Source organism: Pleurodeles waltl, chromosome 3_1, assembly GCF_031143425.1.
Source record: "Pleurodeles waltl isolate 20211129_DDA chromosome 3_1, aPleWal1.hap1.20221129, whole genome shotgun sequence".
NCBI classification, from domain to species: Eukaryota; Metazoa; Chordata; class Amphibia; order Caudata; family Salamandridae; genus Pleurodeles; species Pleurodeles waltl.
This window is the reverse complement of record NC_090440.1, coordinates 1,784,312,547-1,784,332,000: the sequence shown is the minus strand read 5'-3', so window position 1 is coordinate 1,784,332,000 and position 19,454 is coordinate 1,784,312,547. Positions and strand designations below refer to the sequence as shown.

Sequence of the window (19,454 nt, the reverse complement as noted above, 5' to 3'; positions counted from 1 at the left end):
ATCTCGTGACTAGTAAAGCCTTGAGAGGGCGGTGCTAACGAAGAGGCGAACACAGTTTTCGGACCTGTAAAACCTCCTGTTTAGTCCCCGCCCCCATTGATGGTATTTGAGCAGCCATGTTAAAATACGTAACTGCCAATTAATCAAGTGCTAGTCCTACCAAAACCACATATTTCTTATTCGCCCAAAGGAAATATATTCCTGCAAATGTTGTTACAAGTGGTCTGTCTATTCGTGTTATACTGTAATGGTGTAATCGTTTGACACTTAATGTATTTGACATTTTTAATAGACTACCCACCAAAATCAATCGAGATTTCAAGCGCAGCCTTCAGCAGTAAATACTTGCTTGCAAAGCTGTTGCTACGCCTTGGAATGCGCGAGCAGGTATCGCAATTAAGTAGCGAATAAAATGCAAGATGGATACCTATATTCTCCGACGGGAGGGTTTGTAGCCGCGCCCCTTTCCATTCATAGCCGTCCCTCCGGGGCGGGCCCGCTGCTCCTCGGGCTTGGCACTCATTTGAAGAATATTACCGGCTGACTGAGTGGGCACCATGGCGAAGAGCGGCCGGGCCTTAAGAAAAGTGATCACCGGCTTGGCGGAGTGCCCGGCTCACGGCAGGGTGACGGCGGTGCGGCGCGCCTCCGTTGCCGGGTATGTGGTGTATTTTTGCGTTTGTAGACAAGCCTTGGTTGGTACAAAGTGTGAGCTGAATTTGTACGGACACCTCCTTGTCTCGTGACTGTACGAGAGACTCGCTTTGCGTGGGATTGCGATGTCCAAGCAGTGTTTAATGAGGGCATCGGAGGTGTTTCATGTTCTCCGGAGGGGGTGAGCGAGGCTTTACGGTCTGAGTATAGCTGCTGTGTAGGCGCTGTCTTCATTGGGGGAGGGGGGGGGGGGGTGAACACTGCATATTCCTTAATAGTTGCGCTCCTCGCAGACCGGTGTAGTTTGGATGGGTGTGTGCCGAGGAAGTGTCCTGCTGCAATTAGAGGTCCGTGTGACTGAAACTTTTAAGATAGGGCGGCGGGGGGCGTTCAGGAAAAGTGGCCGTGAATATTCTTACGCATAGGCGCCTTTGTCAGGTCACTTTGGGATGTTACCAGAGATCTGCGTCCTGCTGTATTGAAAGTATAGACTTGCAGAGCTATGGGTTAGGGTAACCATAGGACTCGGGTCTTGAGGTTTCCTTTACAGACCAGCCGCGGCCATCGGTTTTCCGTAGGGAAATCGGTAGTGTCAGTTCTGTTAATGTTTCATCTATATTTTTGGTTGTCGTGTGTCTGGCTGCAGATCGATAGCTGGCTTTCCAAGGACTGCTAACTGTGTTGACGGACGTGAGGTATGTTTAGGGTGACCAGAGGATTCCATGTCACTGGGCCACAACGCATCGAAGTCTGAGTTTTAATTTAATATATGCGTCCATTCCTTTTAATTCAGCCAGTTGGACCAACACCCCTGAAGATTATGACAGGCAAAGCCCATGCATGACTGGTCAATTGGTGACCCTGTCTATTTGGCCACCCTAGCTTTGTGCGTGAAGTACCTGTGATGATAGCATGTTCTTGCCCTCACACAGTCCCCTTAATTCCACCCAGTCGTGGGGTGTTGGAGTGTGTTGTCTATGGAAAGGAATATTCTGATGAAGAAATAAGTGCTGTTGTGCCATTACTGCATGGGAGATGATACTAGCATGTTGGAAGGTAGCGCATTCCACAGCTTGGCTGCCGCTACGGAGAATGTCTGTCGTCCCCTTATGGCTTTTCAAAATCTTGAAATGTTCACCTCCCTAAAAGAGGACAATCTCAATGGTCTTTTAGGAATATACCATTGAAAAAATGATCGTGGGGCAACTAGACCTTGTAAATGCAGGGCAGTGTGAACCAAACACAGTTCCCTGAAAGTCACCCGTTTACTCATCGGCATCCAGTGAAAAGACCGAATGCCATCCCTAATAGAAGAACATTTAGGGACATCCAGTATCAAGTGAGCAGCTGCATTTTGAGCAGTCTGAGGGTGGATTTATTGATGTGTAAATGCTGCGAGTTGCAGTAGTCCAATCACAAAATTATCAGAGCGATAACCACTGCAACCCAATGCTCAGCAGGAATGAAAGAAAAGATCTTTCTCAAGATTCTAATTATGAAAAGTAAAAAAATCACTGTCTTCTTGGCCTGAGAATCAAAAGAAAGGGTACTGTCGAAAATAACACCTAGATTTTTGGCTTCGGGGACTGGGCAAGGTGAGGGGCCACAGGACTCTGGCCACCACAGTTCAGACCATACCGATCTTTGATCACCAGAGACCAGAATTTCAGTCTTATCGGCATTACGTTTTAGCCAATTCTCTTTCATCCAAGAACTGATTTTTATCATGCAACATTTGAACCTGTCGGCTACCTCACCTAAGTCATCTGCAATGGAAACAATAATTGATATGTCGTCCGCTTAAGACAATACTTGGGAGCCAAATTATTTTATCAATTTCGTCAGAGGGGCAATGTACAGATTGAACAGAGTATGGGTATGCGGAAAACCTTGCAGAACCCCACAAGGCAGCTGATAAGATTCTGATCTGAAGTATCTACAGCTCACTATGTGAGTCCCATTCATGAGAGAGACTTCAACAGGGCCAGTGTGGAGTCCTTCATGCCCAGCAGGTGCAATCTATGTACTAGCCAGGTGGGGGACACCGTATCAAATGCCGCTGAGAGATCCAGTAATACCAATATAACAGATCCTCCTTGATCCACTGGGCAGCGAATAGCTTCAGTAGCCACTAGCAGGGTGAATTCAGTGCTATGGCCCCTCAGAAACCCATTTGGTGAAGTATCCAACAGATCTTGCATGATCAGGAATTCCATAAGTACCTGATTGATATATTTTTGAAGGACTGCTGCCTCCTTCCTAGTGGGGGAAGATCCAGGTCTTAAGAAATTGGTTAAAAACGTTTTCAAGACAGGAGTACTGTTGTGAACTTGGCGATACCCATTTATAAAGGGATATGTGCAAATGTTTAATGGGTTTTGGGTGTTCGGCATGTCTGCCCTCCTTCTGCTCCTTTCCTAGTCGGGGGTTACAGTCAGACCCACCCTCTGCTTTCTGATGGGTATTGAAGGCAGTAAAAAGCTAAACAATAAAATGGTAATAAAAGTATTTTATTATCATTTGATTTTTCCGCTTAACCACTGCCAGTCCGCCGAGTCTAGGGCAGGGCCGGCCAGCATCTATCTCTCTATCTATCTTTCTTTCCCTTTTCCTTTTTCCGGAATAAACCTAGCCGCAATCACTGGCCTGCAGCCAAGGGATAAGAGTTGTCCTCTGTGGGGATTGTGCTTGAGCAAGAGTCCATATTGACCTGAACAGCAACATCTATAGCAGAAATTGAATCTTATATTCCAGCACAAAGCCAGGGTATGTGCTTGGGGGCAAAGACGGCTTTTGAAAGTAGTGGGTGGCAGTTTTTCTGTTTGATGGCAGAATCCCTTCTTGGGGTAGGCGAGGGGGTTGGGAGTGAGAATGGAACCTCAGTGGCATGCCCCATGTCTTAGAAATATTGTAAACAAAAAAATTAACGTTGTAGCGTAGTCCTGAGTTTTTTTTTTTTTTTTTCTTCAAACTACTTAGTATGCTCCCTCTGAAGTAGGTGCGGACAGTGCTGCTTTACTGTGAAAGATTGGGGAGTGCTATAGGATACTGAGAAGGGCAAGCAGACTCGGCTAGTATGTGTCCTTTCTCACAACTACTGTATTGCCTCTTACCTACTTCTTTCTCTTCACCACTTGACTGACTTGCCTCTTCTGACCAGGTGTCCTCTGCGTCTGCAGTATCTGTCTCAGAACAGCCATTGCAACATGTGTTCTTTCTGGCCTGGGGTGTGGGGTGTTGGCATAGTTCTCTCTATTCCTCCTTAAGTCTTACAATGGGTCTGGTGGTAGAATCTGGCACAAGGCCACCAACACATTAAACCCAAGTAACTGTGCCAATCAGGTGGTCATTCTGAGTTGCTGCCCGCCAAACTCAACCCGCCACCTGACCACTAGTGCCGCCAGGACACCGCTGGCCCTATTCCAAGTTCACCGCAGGGCTGGCGAGCGGAAGCAGTGAAAGAGGTCCTTCGCATTGACACCGGCTCGGAATCGAGCCACTGCCAATGTGGCACTGCAGCGGGTGCAGCTGCACCTGCTGCGCATTTCACTGCTAGTAACTCTGGCAGTGAAATGCTCGACGGGACTGTGCATGGGGCCCCTGCACTGCCCATGCCAAATGCATGGAGTAGTTCTTTTCTAAGGCTAGGCTGCAATTTTTGAAAGACATCTGGACTTCTGCTTGGAAAAATGGAGCAGTGAGACAGTTTACAAATAGTTTGGTTGTAACTATTATTTCCTAAATTTAACAAAGAAGGGATTTAGTTAGATTATACTTAAAGTACTGTGGTGGCAAATTATTGCATAATGAAATTTTGTGCAGTCAAATGTTTTGATGATGTATATGATGCATATGTATAAGAGCAGTAAAACTATGTGATAACAAGAAATGTATGCAAAGCAATGGGGAGTTTTTTGTGGATTTGTGATATTACTGTTTATAATTTACACTTGCCAAATGTAAAAAAATGGTTTAATGGTTGAGGGGGTAGAAGCCCCACTCAGGCAAGAACCACAATCCTTGACAGGGTAAACTACAAAAGTCTCTAAAGTAAACTGTGCTTAACCATCTAGTAGCTCGACACAAACAGGCTTAACATACAGGGAATGTGTAAAGTATTTATGCAACACACACACAGTCATAAAGGTAAAAACAAAACACAAGAAAAATCCCAAACCACTTCATCAAATTAGAGTAAAGTTTATTAAATCAAATGATACCAGAATGACAAAAATCTAATATGTAGAACCAGAGATATGCAATTTCAAATTTGTAGGTAGATATAGTGCCTAATAATCGCTGTCATCTGGTTGTGCTAGACTAGGTGAAAGTCACAAGTTCAGGCTAGCTGCAATGGAGCATGGGCTGCATACAGGGACTAGGTTAGTCCATCTGAAAAAGTTACTTTCTCGTAGTCTGATGAGATGAGTTTTGTTCGACATGGTGAGGAGGAGGCCGCGAGGAGGGAGAGCGTCGCATATGGTTGTGCCTGTTAAGCAAAGAGCAGGCTGGGCAGTGCAGGCTGTCTTCACTGTAACGCGAAGAGCACTGGGGCATTGCGAGTGGCCTTTGCTGGAGCTTCAGTTTGGCTGTCACAGCTGGTTGTTATTGCTGTAGTAAGAAGTGCGGATTACGTGTTGCTGGTTGGCAGTGGTGGCCACTGTAGCATGAAGAATTTGGTTCTTCAGAGCTTTGAGTTGCCAGTTGACGGGGTGGCAGAATCTTTGCATGAACAAGCCTGTTTGCAGTCGTGAAGAGAGAAAAACTTCAGGATTCCTTTTATCCTTCACAGGAGGAGCTCGACTGATGCTAGCCAAGGGTCCAGGGCCTAGGTGCCCCTCTCGTGGATCAGGAACCCACGCTACCATGACTTAGGCTGGTCCAGTTGTAGGTACAGGAAGGTTCAATGCAGCACATAAGCTGGGCAGAGGCACGGATGCCTCTGGAGCTCATCACTGGAGGTCAACCAACAGACCCTTGGAGTCACTGAGGTTAGCTGGGTTGAAGGGAGCAGGTCCAGTCTTCCTTCTCAGGGAGCAAGACAATCCTTGAGTAGCGGGACAATCCTTCTGTAAAATCCTGAGGACCAGGAGTGTACTGATAAGTGGCTCTGGGGGTCTAGTATTTATACCTGGTGCCAGCCCTGTCCAAACTGTCTGGTGTAACAAATGACAAAAGGCTGGTGTCCGGTTCCTTTGTATGCACTACAGGGTAAAGCTATTTGAAGTGTAAGTGGGGGAGAGTACAACTCTAACTCCAGCCATCTTGGCAGGATGGCCCATCCTATCCACTCCTAGTTTCCTCTGTTTCACTATTTGGGAGGAATATACAAACCTCAGCAGCAGAGCCATTCAGTCATGTGGCCCAGGAAACTGGCAGAAGACACAAATAATTGGGACCCAAAAATGCCAACTTTCTTGAAATGGCATTTTCAGAATTGTTGCTTAAAACCAGACTTTACCATTAAAGATGATTTTAAATAACAATTCATCGGAGTCTAAACAGCATGTCTTTATCTGCTCCCAGTCCATAAGTTAGCGGTTATTAATTGTAATAAGGTAACCCAGTGTTAGTCAATGGGAGAGATGGGCCTTACCACAGTAAAAAACAACTTTAGAAGATTTCACTACCAGGTCATGTCAAACTTAAGTACACATGCCCTACTTTTTAAGTACCATGTACCCTGTCCTAGAAGCTGTTGGGGGCTACCTCAGAGGTGACCTATATGTATTAAAAAAGGAAGGCCTACGCCTGGCAGTTATCTTATTTTGCCACGTCGAAATGGTAGTTTAAAACTGCACTACAGGCTGAAATGGTAGGCTTGGGACATTTCTTAAAGTGCTACTTTAGTGGGATCGCACAATGAGTGCTGTGGGCCCACTAGTAGCATTTAATATACAGGCCCAGGGTCCACATAGTGCCATTTACCAGAGATGAACATGTAAATTAAATGTGCCAATTCAGTGTAGTCCAACTGTATCGTGTTTTAGGGAGCGAGCACAAACACTTTGCCATTGGCTAACATGAAAAAAAGTGCACAGGGTCCTAATGCTAGTAACAACGGGTTCAGCAACAGAACGCAAAACTTCTGGGGAAGATCCTGATAAAGGGACAGGTTGAAAAACAAACTTTTAGGAATATGCTCTATATTTATACAGCATGGGGATTAAGTTTCTCATTAATATGCATAATTTGTGTTTCAAAGTTAAATATATATCCCGCTTGAAGGAATATGATATAGGAATTCATTTAATTTGCGAAGTTGATGTTGGATGTGTAGAGGCAAGAACTTGCAAAAGTATTGTAGATTTCTCGATTCCAAGTGTTTGGTGGATGTTAGGTGAAGCTAGTGTATGCGTGGTGTTGTACTAGTGAGTCTGGTCATAAGCGATTTTGAAATATTAATTAAGTTTAGTTAAATTGTTGTTTTTGTGCTCTGATTCTGCAGATCTGGGCATGACGGGGGGAACCTTGTTATGGAGGTTTGAAGGTTTTGTGCCTTGTATATCACATGACTGGAAGATTGTGGCTACATATCCTGGACAAATAAATATTGTACAGCTTGTGAGTCTGGAGGCGCGTAGTAAAGTCTGTTTTTTTTAGAAGGTTGCAAGACTTGTTGGTTCTGGACCGTTGTATAAGGTTAGTCACAACCTACTTGCTGTCTCGGTGACTTTATTTGACGCAAGGTATGGAAAGCCTCACATCTACTAGGGTAGTGAGATTTTCCTTGACCTGTTGCAGCTTTACTGTTTTTGTTGTTTGTATCTCTAGATGTTGGAGAGTGTAACAGCGTGCTTGTGCAGACCCTGATGGGTAATGAGGCACTTGAGGTGACACCGCTCTCCACCTGCACATGGCCTCATGAATTGCCTTTCTGGCAACTTAGTCTTTGAACAGGTAGATGCTGCGCTCTCAACACGGCTTGTACCTGGCCATTAAAAACCAGGCAAAGACAAACAGCTACGTATTGTCCTAACTTTTCAAAAACCAAGATGTCCAGTAACTTCTAGTCAAATTCAAAAAGGTGCCCCAACTTGGAAGCTATCAAAATCCCCTACGCTTGCATTTCTGAGAACTGGCAGGCCACTTGGGAGCTCAAAATCCTCTATGTTCCCCAAAGGCCCATAATATATTTAACTCCAGTTAGCCAGTCACCACTATTTTGTATCTCACAGTGCACCAAAACATTGTTCTTACTCTTCCAGCATCTCTTTGCTCAACCCTTCCTCTCTTTCACAAACCACGTTTCTGCCCGTTTTGCTAAGCAAACTCTGTCACTATCATTACTGTCGCTGTGCTTTCAAATGAGTAGCAAATATCTGTCCTTTGCCCACTAAATGCCACTTCTCCTAGCTCTTCTGGTGCGAATCTGCATCTCTTCCTGCTTGGTTTAAACCTCCAGTAAGACACTGCAAGCCTTTCAGTTCTCTGGCCCTTCTGCTCAGTGTGGGTCCTTCTGCTTGTTAACACACTTTGACTCGTCTTTCTGTCAAATTTAAGGGTGGGTTGCCCACACTTCATATTCCTGTTTTGGTGTCTTCCTGCATCTCACAGCAGCCCTTCACTCCCAAGAATATCTTCATAGCTCCGCCATAGCGTTCCTGCATTGTCGTGCAAGGTCTTTTAATACCATTTTGCCAACTAGTGAAGTCTTGAGAGAGGTTCTGCAAGGATGAAAAAAGCCAATCCAATCGCCGATGATCAATATCTTGATCTTTTCATATGCCAATAGAATAAGCAGCAGTGTATTAAATGCAAGCCATTAATTAAGGGAAAACAATACATTTTTCTGGGATTGAATTTTAAAATCCTACTATCTTAGAATGTTTTGTAAAAATGCAGCCTCCCAGATCAGTTTCCGTTCGGAATGTTCTTGGTAGTTTTTTTTAATGGGCTTTGCAAACGAAGTACAGACGCTTTAAAATAATGTACAGATCTAAGCTCTGACTCTCTTCTAGTATCTCTTGGGAGTGCCTTCTCTGTAGTTGAATTAACATCTAAATCATTGTATGAAAACATTGCCACTACTTCTCAGACCTGAGCACTTCACTCCCCGAGGAGGCTGCACGTCCGGAGCGCTGCTTTAAAAGTATTTAATCTGAAGGGCCTGCACGAATGGAGGGGATATGGAATTTTTTGAGCAACGTGATGGAAGGACCATTTCGTTATTATATTTTTAGGTTTGACCAAAGATGAACACGCTATCGTGGATTAACTAGCTCCAAGGAATAGCTCGCTAGACCATCTTCCATGCAGACTCCATCTGTTTAATATCTTTAAGAGTGTTATTTAAATAAAATGCTGACTCTGGTAATTAGAAACACCTCGCCGTAGAAATTGGGGTTTGTTGCAGAACATTTAAACCCAAGGTTTGATTTTTTTTAAAATAAAATTTATAATGGACAGTCTTTCATTGGTTACTAATTCAGAGGCCTGGACAGGAATACAAACCTATCCTCTGTCTAAACCCTGTCACCACTGTACTATGGGTATGCCCGCATTAAAACAGGAACACATACATTATATTATGCTTATTTTTTTTAAGGCCAAATTTTAACAGTTGGGCTGGCGTGCATATTTTGTTTAGTCTGATTTATACATTTGCAGTTTCTTATCAGTTGCCCTGCTTCTGTAGAATATGGGCATTTGAACAAATACATAGCAATGAAATAACACCACTGCATCAGGAGTGATGTTTAATCCTCTGTGGTTTCCGATTTACTGGTTAGATGTGTGGGGGATGCTAGTTCTCATAATCCTCCTGCTTGATATGCGACTGAAGGGTACTTGGTTGCTTTCCAAGTACATGTTGAGCATTGGTAAGGAAGTGTGGACCGTGGCTGGTCATATTGTACCTGTTCAGGAAGGAGTGACGTTTACACAACTCATATTTACTGTGTACGGAAAAACATTGCACTGATGTTGGTAGTGTTTTCCCAGTTGTGAGCGTCTTAATTTTGAACAAACATTTCCATGTGCAAGCCCAAGTTACATGTTTTATCACTGCTTCTTTCACGCTTTTGGATGTCGGGCCTGTTCTTGGGAACGCTGCTGGCACCGAATGCCTGTGGCAGCCGCGGCCGAGCTCGAGCTCCCTGAATGTAGAAAGCCTGCACAGGTCAAGCGAAGTTGTGCCATTTCATTTTTTTTTTTCTCGTGACCGCAGCCAGTTATTTTTAGTGTCTGTGGAGGCAAAAATATGTTATCTATTAACAAGCTGTGCAAGGCAGGCACTCTGTCCGTACAAAAGAACTGAAGCCTAAAGACTTTTAAAGTGGTATATTGCACCTAACATACCTTTTACCAACTTTATCATTTCAGACATTTACCTTCTTGTGGTATACTGATGAGCAGGAGTTCCGCTTCACAGGCGTTCCTCCCAAGTCCTGTTTCGGAAAGAACACTATTCAGCTTTTCTGCGCCACTCTCAAACAAAAGAAAAGAGTATGCTGAGAGAAGAATTCTCGGGTTTGTATGCTTTTTAAATGCAAAGTGAGGATCTAGGGTTTTGTAAAAACCAATAATCAGATGTTTGTTTTGTCGGATTTGATAGGTAGGTGTGCCCGTGCCTAATAAATCCAGTTCATTTACCCAGCCGAGCATCACCAACAACAGGAATTCTAGAGCGACCCTTTTTCAGTGATGATTGGTCGCGTGTTGGTAGCATCTGTGACATGGTTCGCTCGACGGTGCCGGGACCACGGCAGCGCAAATGCCACTAAGTAGAATATCTTAATCGAACCTTCACTGACATTTCAGCATGTGACACCACGAGTTGTATTACAATGTTCAAGCCACTCCGACTGCCTATTGTTGTGTCAAGAGGGACCCAAACAGAGGACGTGCAAGTGCAGTGGTGATGTGGCAAATAGGCTAGACCACATGCAAGTGGGATAGGGTGGAGGGAGGAAATGTGGTTGACCCAGGGGAAGCAAAAGATGTGGGTAGAGTTGGTTGAGTGAGTACATGGTGAGGGTGATGGGAAGAGACTGTGGGGTTAGAGCACATGGATGTATCTGCGACCAGCTTTGGATCTACGTGTAGTTAAACAGTTTGGATCCTAGACATTAAGATAGCTTGTATTTTCATATGGAGAGGTTCCTGTACAATTAGAAAGGTACAGGCATTGACTGGTATTTGCATATTGCATACTTGTAAAGTTATACCTGGACAGGCACCATCCTTTTTATTTGTTTGCACTTTTCAGATCCTTTTTTACTTTTACCACATGGCCAGAAAAAGGCTGAGAGGATACCTGTTGCAAAATGGCTCCTTGTTGCAGCCCCCCACCCCCACACACACTTTGTGCCTGATATTGATGCTGACTTGACTGCGTGTGTGCTGGGACCCTGCTAGCCAGGCCCCAGCACCAGTGTTCCTTCACTAAAAATGTACCATTGTTTCCACAAGTGGCATGCCCCTGGCACACAGATAAGTCCCTTATAAACGATACCAGTGGTACCAAGGGCCCTGTAACCAAGGAAGGTCCATAAAGGCTGCAGCTTGTGTTGTGCCACCCTAAGGGGCCCCTCACCTAACACATACACACTGCCATTGCAGATTGTGGGTGTTGGTGGGGAGAAAGACAAAGTCAACATGGCATCCCCCTCAGGATGCCATGCACACAAAATACTGCCTGTGGCATAGGTAAGTCACCCCTTTAGCAGGCCTTAAAGCCCTAAGGCAGGGTGCACTATACCACAGGCGAGGGCATAGCTGCATGAACAATATGCCCCTACAGTGACTAGGTCTGTTCTTAGACATTGTAAGTATAGTGTGGCCATATTAAGTATATGGTCTTGGGGTTTGTCAAAACGAACTCCACAGTTCCATAATGGCTACACTGAATACTGAGAAGTTTGGTATCAAACTTCTCAGAATAATAAACCTACACTGATGCCAGTGCTGGATTCATTAAATAATGCACACAGAGGGCATCTTAGAAATTCCTCCTGTATTTTACTGGATCCTTCAGTGCAGGACTGACTGGTCTATGCCAGCCTGCCACCGAGAGACGAGTTTCTGTCCTCCTGGGGTGAGAGTCTTTGTGCTCTCTGAGTCCAGAAACAAAGCCTGCTCTGGGTGGAGGTGCTTCACACCTCCCCCCTGCAGGAACTGTAACACCTAGCAATGAGCCTCAAAGGCTCAGGCTTCATGTTACAATGCCCCAGGGCACTCCAGCCCCCACTTTTGGTGGCAAGTCCAGGGAGATAATGAGCAAAACAAGGAGTCACCCCCTCAGCCAGGTCCACCCCTAAGGTGACCAGAGATGAAGTGACCCCCCTCCTTGGAAAATCCTCCATCTTGTTTTGGCGGATTTAGCCAAATAGTGATAGGGAAGTGCTCCCCTCCCCAAATGAAGGGAGCACAAGTAGGGTGTAGCCACCCTTTAGGACCATAGCCATTGGCTACTGCCCTGTGACCCTAACAGACCCCTAAATTCAGTATTTAGGGGTGGCCCTGAACCCAGGATTTTAGATTCCTGATGACCTACAAAGAAGGACTGCTAACCTGAAAACCCTGCAGAGAAGAAGTGAGATGACAACTGCTTTGGCCCCAGGCCTACCGGCCTGTCTCCAACTTCAAAGAACCTGCACCAGCGACACCTCCTGCGGGCCCAGCAACCTCTGCCGACTCAGAAGACTGCCCTGCAACTACAAAGGACCAAGAAACTCCTGTGGACAGCGGACCTGTCTAACCAAGCAAGAAGAAACCTTTAAAAGGGACTCTAACCTCACTCCTGAAGTGTGAGTCCCCACAACTCTGCACCTGACGCCCCTGGCCTTTGTCCAGAGAAACCAACGACCCAGAGAGGATCCCCAGGCGATTCTGACGACGTGTCTACCCTGGGCTAACCTCTCTGCACCCCCACGACGACGCCTGCAGAGGGAATCCCGACAGCGACTGGCCAGGACGAAGAAACCAGACGCCTGGAAGAAGCACTGCACCTGCAGCACCCAGGCCCGCAAAGAACCGACCACCGGTGAAGCCGTGACCAGCAGGCAGCCCTCACCCTTGCCCAGTCAGTGGCTGGCCTGAGAAGCCCCCCTGTGCCCTGCCTGCAACGTCTGAGGGACCCCCAAGTTCCTCCATTGAAATCTATTTTAAACCCAACGCCCTGTTTACCCACTGCACCCAACCGCCCCTGTGCTGCTGAGGCCTACTAAACGCCCCTGGTCTGCTCCCCGAGGACGCAGGCACCCCCTGTCTCCATAGGCACCTATGTTATTTGGGCTCCTCTTTGACCTCTGCACCTGACCGGCCCTGTGTTGCTGGTGCTGAATGTTGGGGTTGACTTGAACCCCCAACGGTGGGATACCTATGCCCCGGAGACTGAACTTGTAAGTACTTTACTTACCACATTAACCTAACTGTTCTTACCTCCCCCAGGAACTGTTGAATTTTGCAGTGTCCACTTTTAAAATAGCTTATTGCCATTTTATGCCAAACTGTGTACATTACTGTTTTGATTCAAAGTCCTATGTATACCTATGCAAAGTACCTTATATTTAATGTACTTAGCTGCAATTTGAATCTTATGGTTCTAAATTAAATTAAGAAAAGAATATTTGACTATATAAAAACCTATTGTCCTGGAGTTAAGTCATTGAGTGTGTGTTCTTATTTATTGCCTGTTGGTGTACAACAAATGCTTAACAATACCCTCTGATATGCCTAACGGCTCGACCACACTACCACAAATTGAGCATTAGTATTATCAATTATTGCCTCTGTCAAGCGTCTTGGTGAACCCCTGGACTCTGTGCACACTATATCTCATTTTGAGATAGTATATACAGAGCCAGCTTCCTACAGTACCAAATAAACATTTGTGCACTGGTAGTGTATTTACAGCCAGCCTTTCATAAAGACATAGATTTACAACATTTGAACCTTTTTGGCATTTGTGATAGCTGTAATGTTACATAAGGTACATCTCTGCCTTGTGTGCCATTTCAAGGCCGTTAACTGGGCAATGTCACTGTTTTTAGCATGGACTTAAATAATCCGTCCACATTATGGCCTGAATGTTCTACTTGGGAATAGACTTCTCTGCCTGAAGCTGGACTCTAACCGTCCTTACTCCCATTTGTCATGTTGGTATAATCTACGTCTTGAAAACCATTTCCATGCATTTATGCAGTTGGTGCTTAAATGGTATTCCCTTAGCACTTGTGAAACCTGTGTTAGTGTTTCCTAGTATACTGTGTAAAATTTGGCAGTGTATGCTTTGTAAAGTTTGCTTAATTAACTTTCTGTCAACTTTCGAGGATTAGAATTCAATCACAATGACCAAAGCTTTGCAAACCATGTTGTGTGTGCCTTTCCTTTTGTTTTGTTTTCACCTGACCATGCTTGAGGTTTCGTTTCCATGGGATATGGGCACTAAAACCAAGCATCCAGCTATACAAGATGTGCAGCCGCCCATTTTGACTGACAAACTTGAATGTGCCGCCTACTTTAAAACACCTGTCTGGTTAGCTCCTGTGTGGTTTTTGCTGGAGCTGCTCCTGCAACCTTTGAAGTTGTAAGTAAGTGTAAGTATAGGAGACTGTGGTACCTTTTTATCAAGATGCATTACTTCTTTACATCCTTGTGAAGAGAGGTCTCAGTCATGAGGATCTGCTGTCACTTTCACCATCTTGCTGAGACACGAGGGTCATTGGCACCATCTACAGTCCCATAATAATCTTTTGTGTAACTGGTATTTGCACTGGTACATGCAAGTCCTATAGGTCTGTCTGAGTCTCTGGGGTGATCCAGTTGTTGAGGTCTGTGCCTTTCCGGGATCTATGTTGGTCTGTTAGGGATTGAGTTGTACATGGGCTGAAGGTCTTCTTTCTGATGTGACTGTTGTCTTACACATGAACAGTTAAATCGTCTGTAACACTACATGCAAACTCTATATCTTGTGATCCTCATCGATTCTACATACAGCATGGCTATCACAATTTGTCAACTAGTTAGGTGGCTTGAATAGCATCAATGAAGCAAGTTAAAGATCACCAGTTTCTTCTGACAACTGCTAAACCAAGAACGAGAAGAATGCAGTTCGGTTTGTTGTCGTTGGACACTGACACATAACGGAAATAAAAAAAGAAAAAAAACAGGTTAATCATGACAATGATCAAATAAGTTGATAGACATTGCATCAATTCAGCAGTTAAACTTGCATTTTTTATTGATGTTGCAAGCTTACTATGTTTGTTTCACCTTCCAGTTTGATCAGCCTGAGAACCATTGTCTAGCTGTGGACAGAATAGCATGACAGCCTGCGGAACGAAATAGCAGACTGAATTATCTTCTCCTTGGCTCCAGCAAGGAGCAGGCAAACAAAAATAGGATATTTTGTTTCCTAGTCGAGTTAACATAATCGAAAAACTACATGCTCATATGTATTTGTGTGCCATTTGCCTTCAGATGGATAGACTGATCAAGCAAACCTTAAAGAAAGCCATCTCAACCCGTGGTTTTAAAGCACTATTCAACTAATGCTGGTGTATTTAATTAAGAGTCTTTTGTGAAATGGTTATGTCAGTATCTTTAAATACCTAATAATATGTTGTTAATTTCAAGCCTTTAATGATACTGGCACCTCTAGCGCAAGTTAATGGTAGCAGTTCTCCATGCATCCTTATGATATACTGAATTTGAATGACTTAGAAATACACTTGTTTCACGCTCAGTCAGTGCTTAATTTGTAAATAAAAAAGTGCTGGTACCCAAAGCTCTCTTCTGAGAGGTGCGTCCGCTGCAATTAAATGCGACACTTAGACAATTAGATGTGCGCACACTGTAGGAAGTTGGCTTTGTATATACTATCTCAAAGTGAGTGATAGTGTGCACAGAGTCCAAGGGTTCCCCTTAGAGGTTGATCGTGGCAAAATAAGATCATACTAATGCTCTATTTTGTAGTAGTAGGGTCGAGCAGTAGGCTTATCGGCGGGTAGTGTTAAGCATTTGTTGTACACACACAGGCAATAAATGAGGAACACACACTCAAAGACTTAACTCCAGGCCAATAGTTTTTATATAGAAAAATATATTTTCTTAATTTATTTTAGAACCACAAGATTCAAGATTTGAGGTAAGTACATAAAATGCAAGGTACTTCACACAGGTAAGTAAGGAACTTTGAATTAGAGCTGTAACATACACAGTTTTAGTTAAAATGCAATAAGCTATTTTAAAAGTGGACACACTGCAAAAATCAACAGTTCCTGGGGGAGGTAAGTAAGGTTAAGTTTCTGAGGTAAGTAAAGCACTTACAAGTTCAGTTTCCTGGGCATAGGCAGGCCACCATTGGGGGTTCAAGGCAACCCCAAATTTACCGCACCAGCAACACAGGGCCAGTCAGGTGCAGAGGTCAAAGGAGGGCCCAAAACACATAGGCGCCTACGGAGAACAGGGGTGCTACGGTTCCAGTCTGGCAACAGGTAAGTACCTGCATCTTCAGAGGGCAGACCCAGGGGGGTTTTGTAGAGCACTTGGGGGGGAGGGGGGGGGGGACACAGGCACACAAAACACACTCTCAGTGGCACAGGTGCAGCCGGGTGCAGTGTGCTAAGTAGGCGTCTGGTTTGCTATAGAAAGGGACCCGGGGGTCACTTAGGCGATGCAGGCAGGGCACAGTGGGGCTTCTCGGGCCAGCCACCAACGTGGCTAGGAAGAGGGCCACCTGTTGGTCACTCCTGCACTAGAAGGTGGTTTCTCTCGGTCCTGGGGGCTGCGGTGCAGTGCTTGGTCCAGGCGTCGGGTTCCTTGTTACCAGGCAGTCGTGGTCAAGGGGGAGCCTCTGGATCGCTGTGAGGGTGCAGGGGGGTCGACTCTGATTACTCACGTTGTCACAGTCGCCTGGGAGTCCTCTCTGCGGTGTTTGTTCTCTTGAGCTCGAGCCGGGGGCGTCGGGTGCAGAGTGAGAAGTCTCACGCTTCCAGTGGGAAGGGAGAGTTCTTTCAAAGTTGCAAAGTTGTTGCTGTTTTTGAACAGTGCCACTGTTCTCAGGAGTTTCTTGGTCCTTCGGGTTCAGGGCAGTCCTCTGAGTCCTCAGAGGTCGCTGGTCCCTGTCGGATGCGTCGCTGTGCAGGTTCTGGGCCAAGTCAGTTGGTGTCACCATTGTCTCTGTGGGGCTTTAAGGTCAGCAGTCCTTCTTCTTTCTTCAGGTTGCAGGAATCTGATTCCCTGGGTTCAGGGTCACCCCTAAATACTGAATTTAGGGATGTGTTTAGGTCAGGAGGGCAGTAGCCAATGGCTACTATCCTGGATGGTGGCTACACCCTCTTTGTGCCTCCTCCCTGAGGGGAGGGGGAGCACATCCCTAATCCTCCAATCTCAAGATGGAGGATTTCTAAAGGCAGGAGTCACCTCAGCTCAGGGCACCTTAGGGGCTGTCCTGACTGGTGGGTGGCTCGTCCTTGTTTTCCTCATTATCTCCTCCAGCCTTGCCCGCCAAAGGTGGGGGCAGTGGCCAGAGGGGCGGGCATCTCCACTATCTGGGATGCCCTGGATGCTGTAACGAAAGGCATGAGCCTTTGAGGCTCACCGCCAGGTGTTACAGTTCCTGAAGGGGGAGGTGAGGAGCACCTCCACCCAGTACAGGCTTTGTTCCTGACCACAGAGTGACAAAGGCACTCTCCCCATGTGGCCAGAAACTCGTCTGGTTGTGGCAGGCTGGCACTAGGAGTCGGACTGGTATTCAGGGTGTATCTCTAGGATGCCCTCTGGGTGTATTTTACAATACATCCCACACTGGCATCTGTGTGCATTTATTGTGCTGAGAAGTTTGATACCAAACTTCCCAGATTTCAGTGTAGCCATTATGGAACTGTGGAGTTCGTCTGACAAACTCCCAGACCATATACTCTTTATGGCTACCCTGCTCTTACAATGTCTAAGAATTGGCTTACACACTGTAGGGGCATAGTGCTCATTCAACTATGCCCTCACCTGTGGTACAGTGCACCCTGCCTTAGGGCTGTAGGCATCCTGAGGGGAGTGCCATGTCGACTTAGTCTTTTTCTCCCCACCAGCACACACAAGCTGTGAGGCAGTGTGCATGTGCTGAGTGAGGGGGTCCCCAGGGTGGCATAAGACATACTGCAGCCCTTGAGACCTTCCCTGGCAACAGGGCCCTTGGTACCAGGGGTACCATTTACAAGGGACTTATCTGTGTGCCTGGACTTTGCCAATTGTGGGAACAAAGGTACAGTTTAGGAAAAGCACACTGATGCTTGGGCTTGGTTAGCAGGGTCCCAGCACACTTTCAATCATAACTGGCATCAACAAAAGGCAAAAAATCAGGGGGTAACCATGCCAAGGAAGGCATTTCCTTACACACACTGAATACTAAGGCAGCGTAATCCTGAAGCCATCTTGAGCCCCTTTAATCGATTTACACCCACCTCTGGCCCCTTCAGCTAGCTATTGCAGCTTTCTGCTTTCTCCCATTGTGACCCTTTTTCGTTTTTCTCTTCCTCCGTCTTTGCCATATGTGCCTTTTGCTCGCAGTAAATGCTTGAGGCAGAAAAATAAGTGCTGGTGCTGTGCACCGGAAACTACAAACACAAATTAAGCACTGCGCTCAGTATTTTATCATTCTGTAATGTAGCATTATAGTCTGACGCCAGTGGCTGCAGCGGTTGTTAATGGCCCTAAAACTGAGTTAAAACAAGGGATGGACCTTTAACAACTGGTGTAGTCATAGATAGATGACCTATAGATTGAATTAAGTACCCCTTTAATACATTAAAGGATATTGCAAGTAACTAAACAGTTCCCTGACTATACAGAGGAACACGACGGAAGGCAGAGTTCCTTTAGGTTATCATGGTAAATAGTAGTTGACTTGCAAAATCCCTCTAATGTATTTCAGATGGGATTTTATTCCTTTAAACATGGTCACACCCATCACTCTTCCCACAAACAACTTAAAATCTCAGTGTCTTGCTCTTTGGTGTTTATTGGAGACGAGGAGAAAACAGAATCTGTACTGCAAACTAAAGTGCACCAAAAAAAGGAGTTAGAAAAAGCTAGTAGACTCAGTTTAATGCAAGTCAGGTTAAATAAATGTTGTGGCTCAGATTGTGTAGAAACATTGAGTGATTCTGTCTTTGCTGCTGTGACCTGTAGCATGGGGGGAAAAAGTTCGTTGTCTAATTAACTCCCCTCCGCTGGTCACTTTATCTTTTTATAGAAGCATATTCGAAAAAGGAAAAGCCAGTGCCTTACCTGTCAAACTCTTTCCTTTTAAAAATGCGGGTTGAAATCAAGTGTTTAAAAAGGTGATCCGTTAAGGTCAATGTGGAATTAACTTTTGTTTGAAGGATGATAAAGATTTAAACAGCGAACAACTTCCATCAATTCTATGGAGGCATTTTGTTTGTTTTGAAGAGGTACTTTTAACAGCTGAGCAGCTCCATCATTTCTTTACTTCAGGTGATCAGAAATGTCACAACTCGCTTATAATAATGAAATTAGACTCGGGCTTTAATAAAGGTAGAGCAGCCTCCCGTTTATTAAAATGCTATTACATCATTCCATCCCCTGAGGGTAAAATGTTCTAAAATAAAAAGGGATAACATACAGAATAACATTGCAATGGTAAAGCGGATTATTGGCCATGGACAGCTCCATTGCCTTCAATATTCAAACTGTCCATTTCTATTTAGTTCTGTTTTTTCAGTAGTTTACAGTCCTCTTTGGCACAACTCACATTTCAGCTAATATATTGCGGATGTGCATGAAGAACTAGAGCATTTATACTGAGCTCCAATCTAATTAAACTTTGAGGCGTGCAC

The 19,454-nt window shown here is 45.1% G+C and overlaps 1 protein-coding gene across 1 annotated transcript in view; it reads left to right on the top strand.

Annotated features, from left to right (window-relative positions):
* The first annotated feature begins 481 nt into the window (after positions 1-481).
* Positions 482-19,454, top strand: part of COQ10B (coenzyme Q10B) — a 113,502-nt gene continuing 94,529 nt past the window's right edge. Inside the window, exons 1-2 of the mRNA XM_069225829.1 lie at positions 482-658; positions 9,979-10,125. Coding sequence (XP_069081930.1) covers positions 558-658; positions 9,979-10,125 — 248 coding nt within the window. The 5' untranslated portion in view covers positions 482-557. The remainder of the gene's footprint in view (positions 659-9,978; positions 10,126-19,454) is intronic.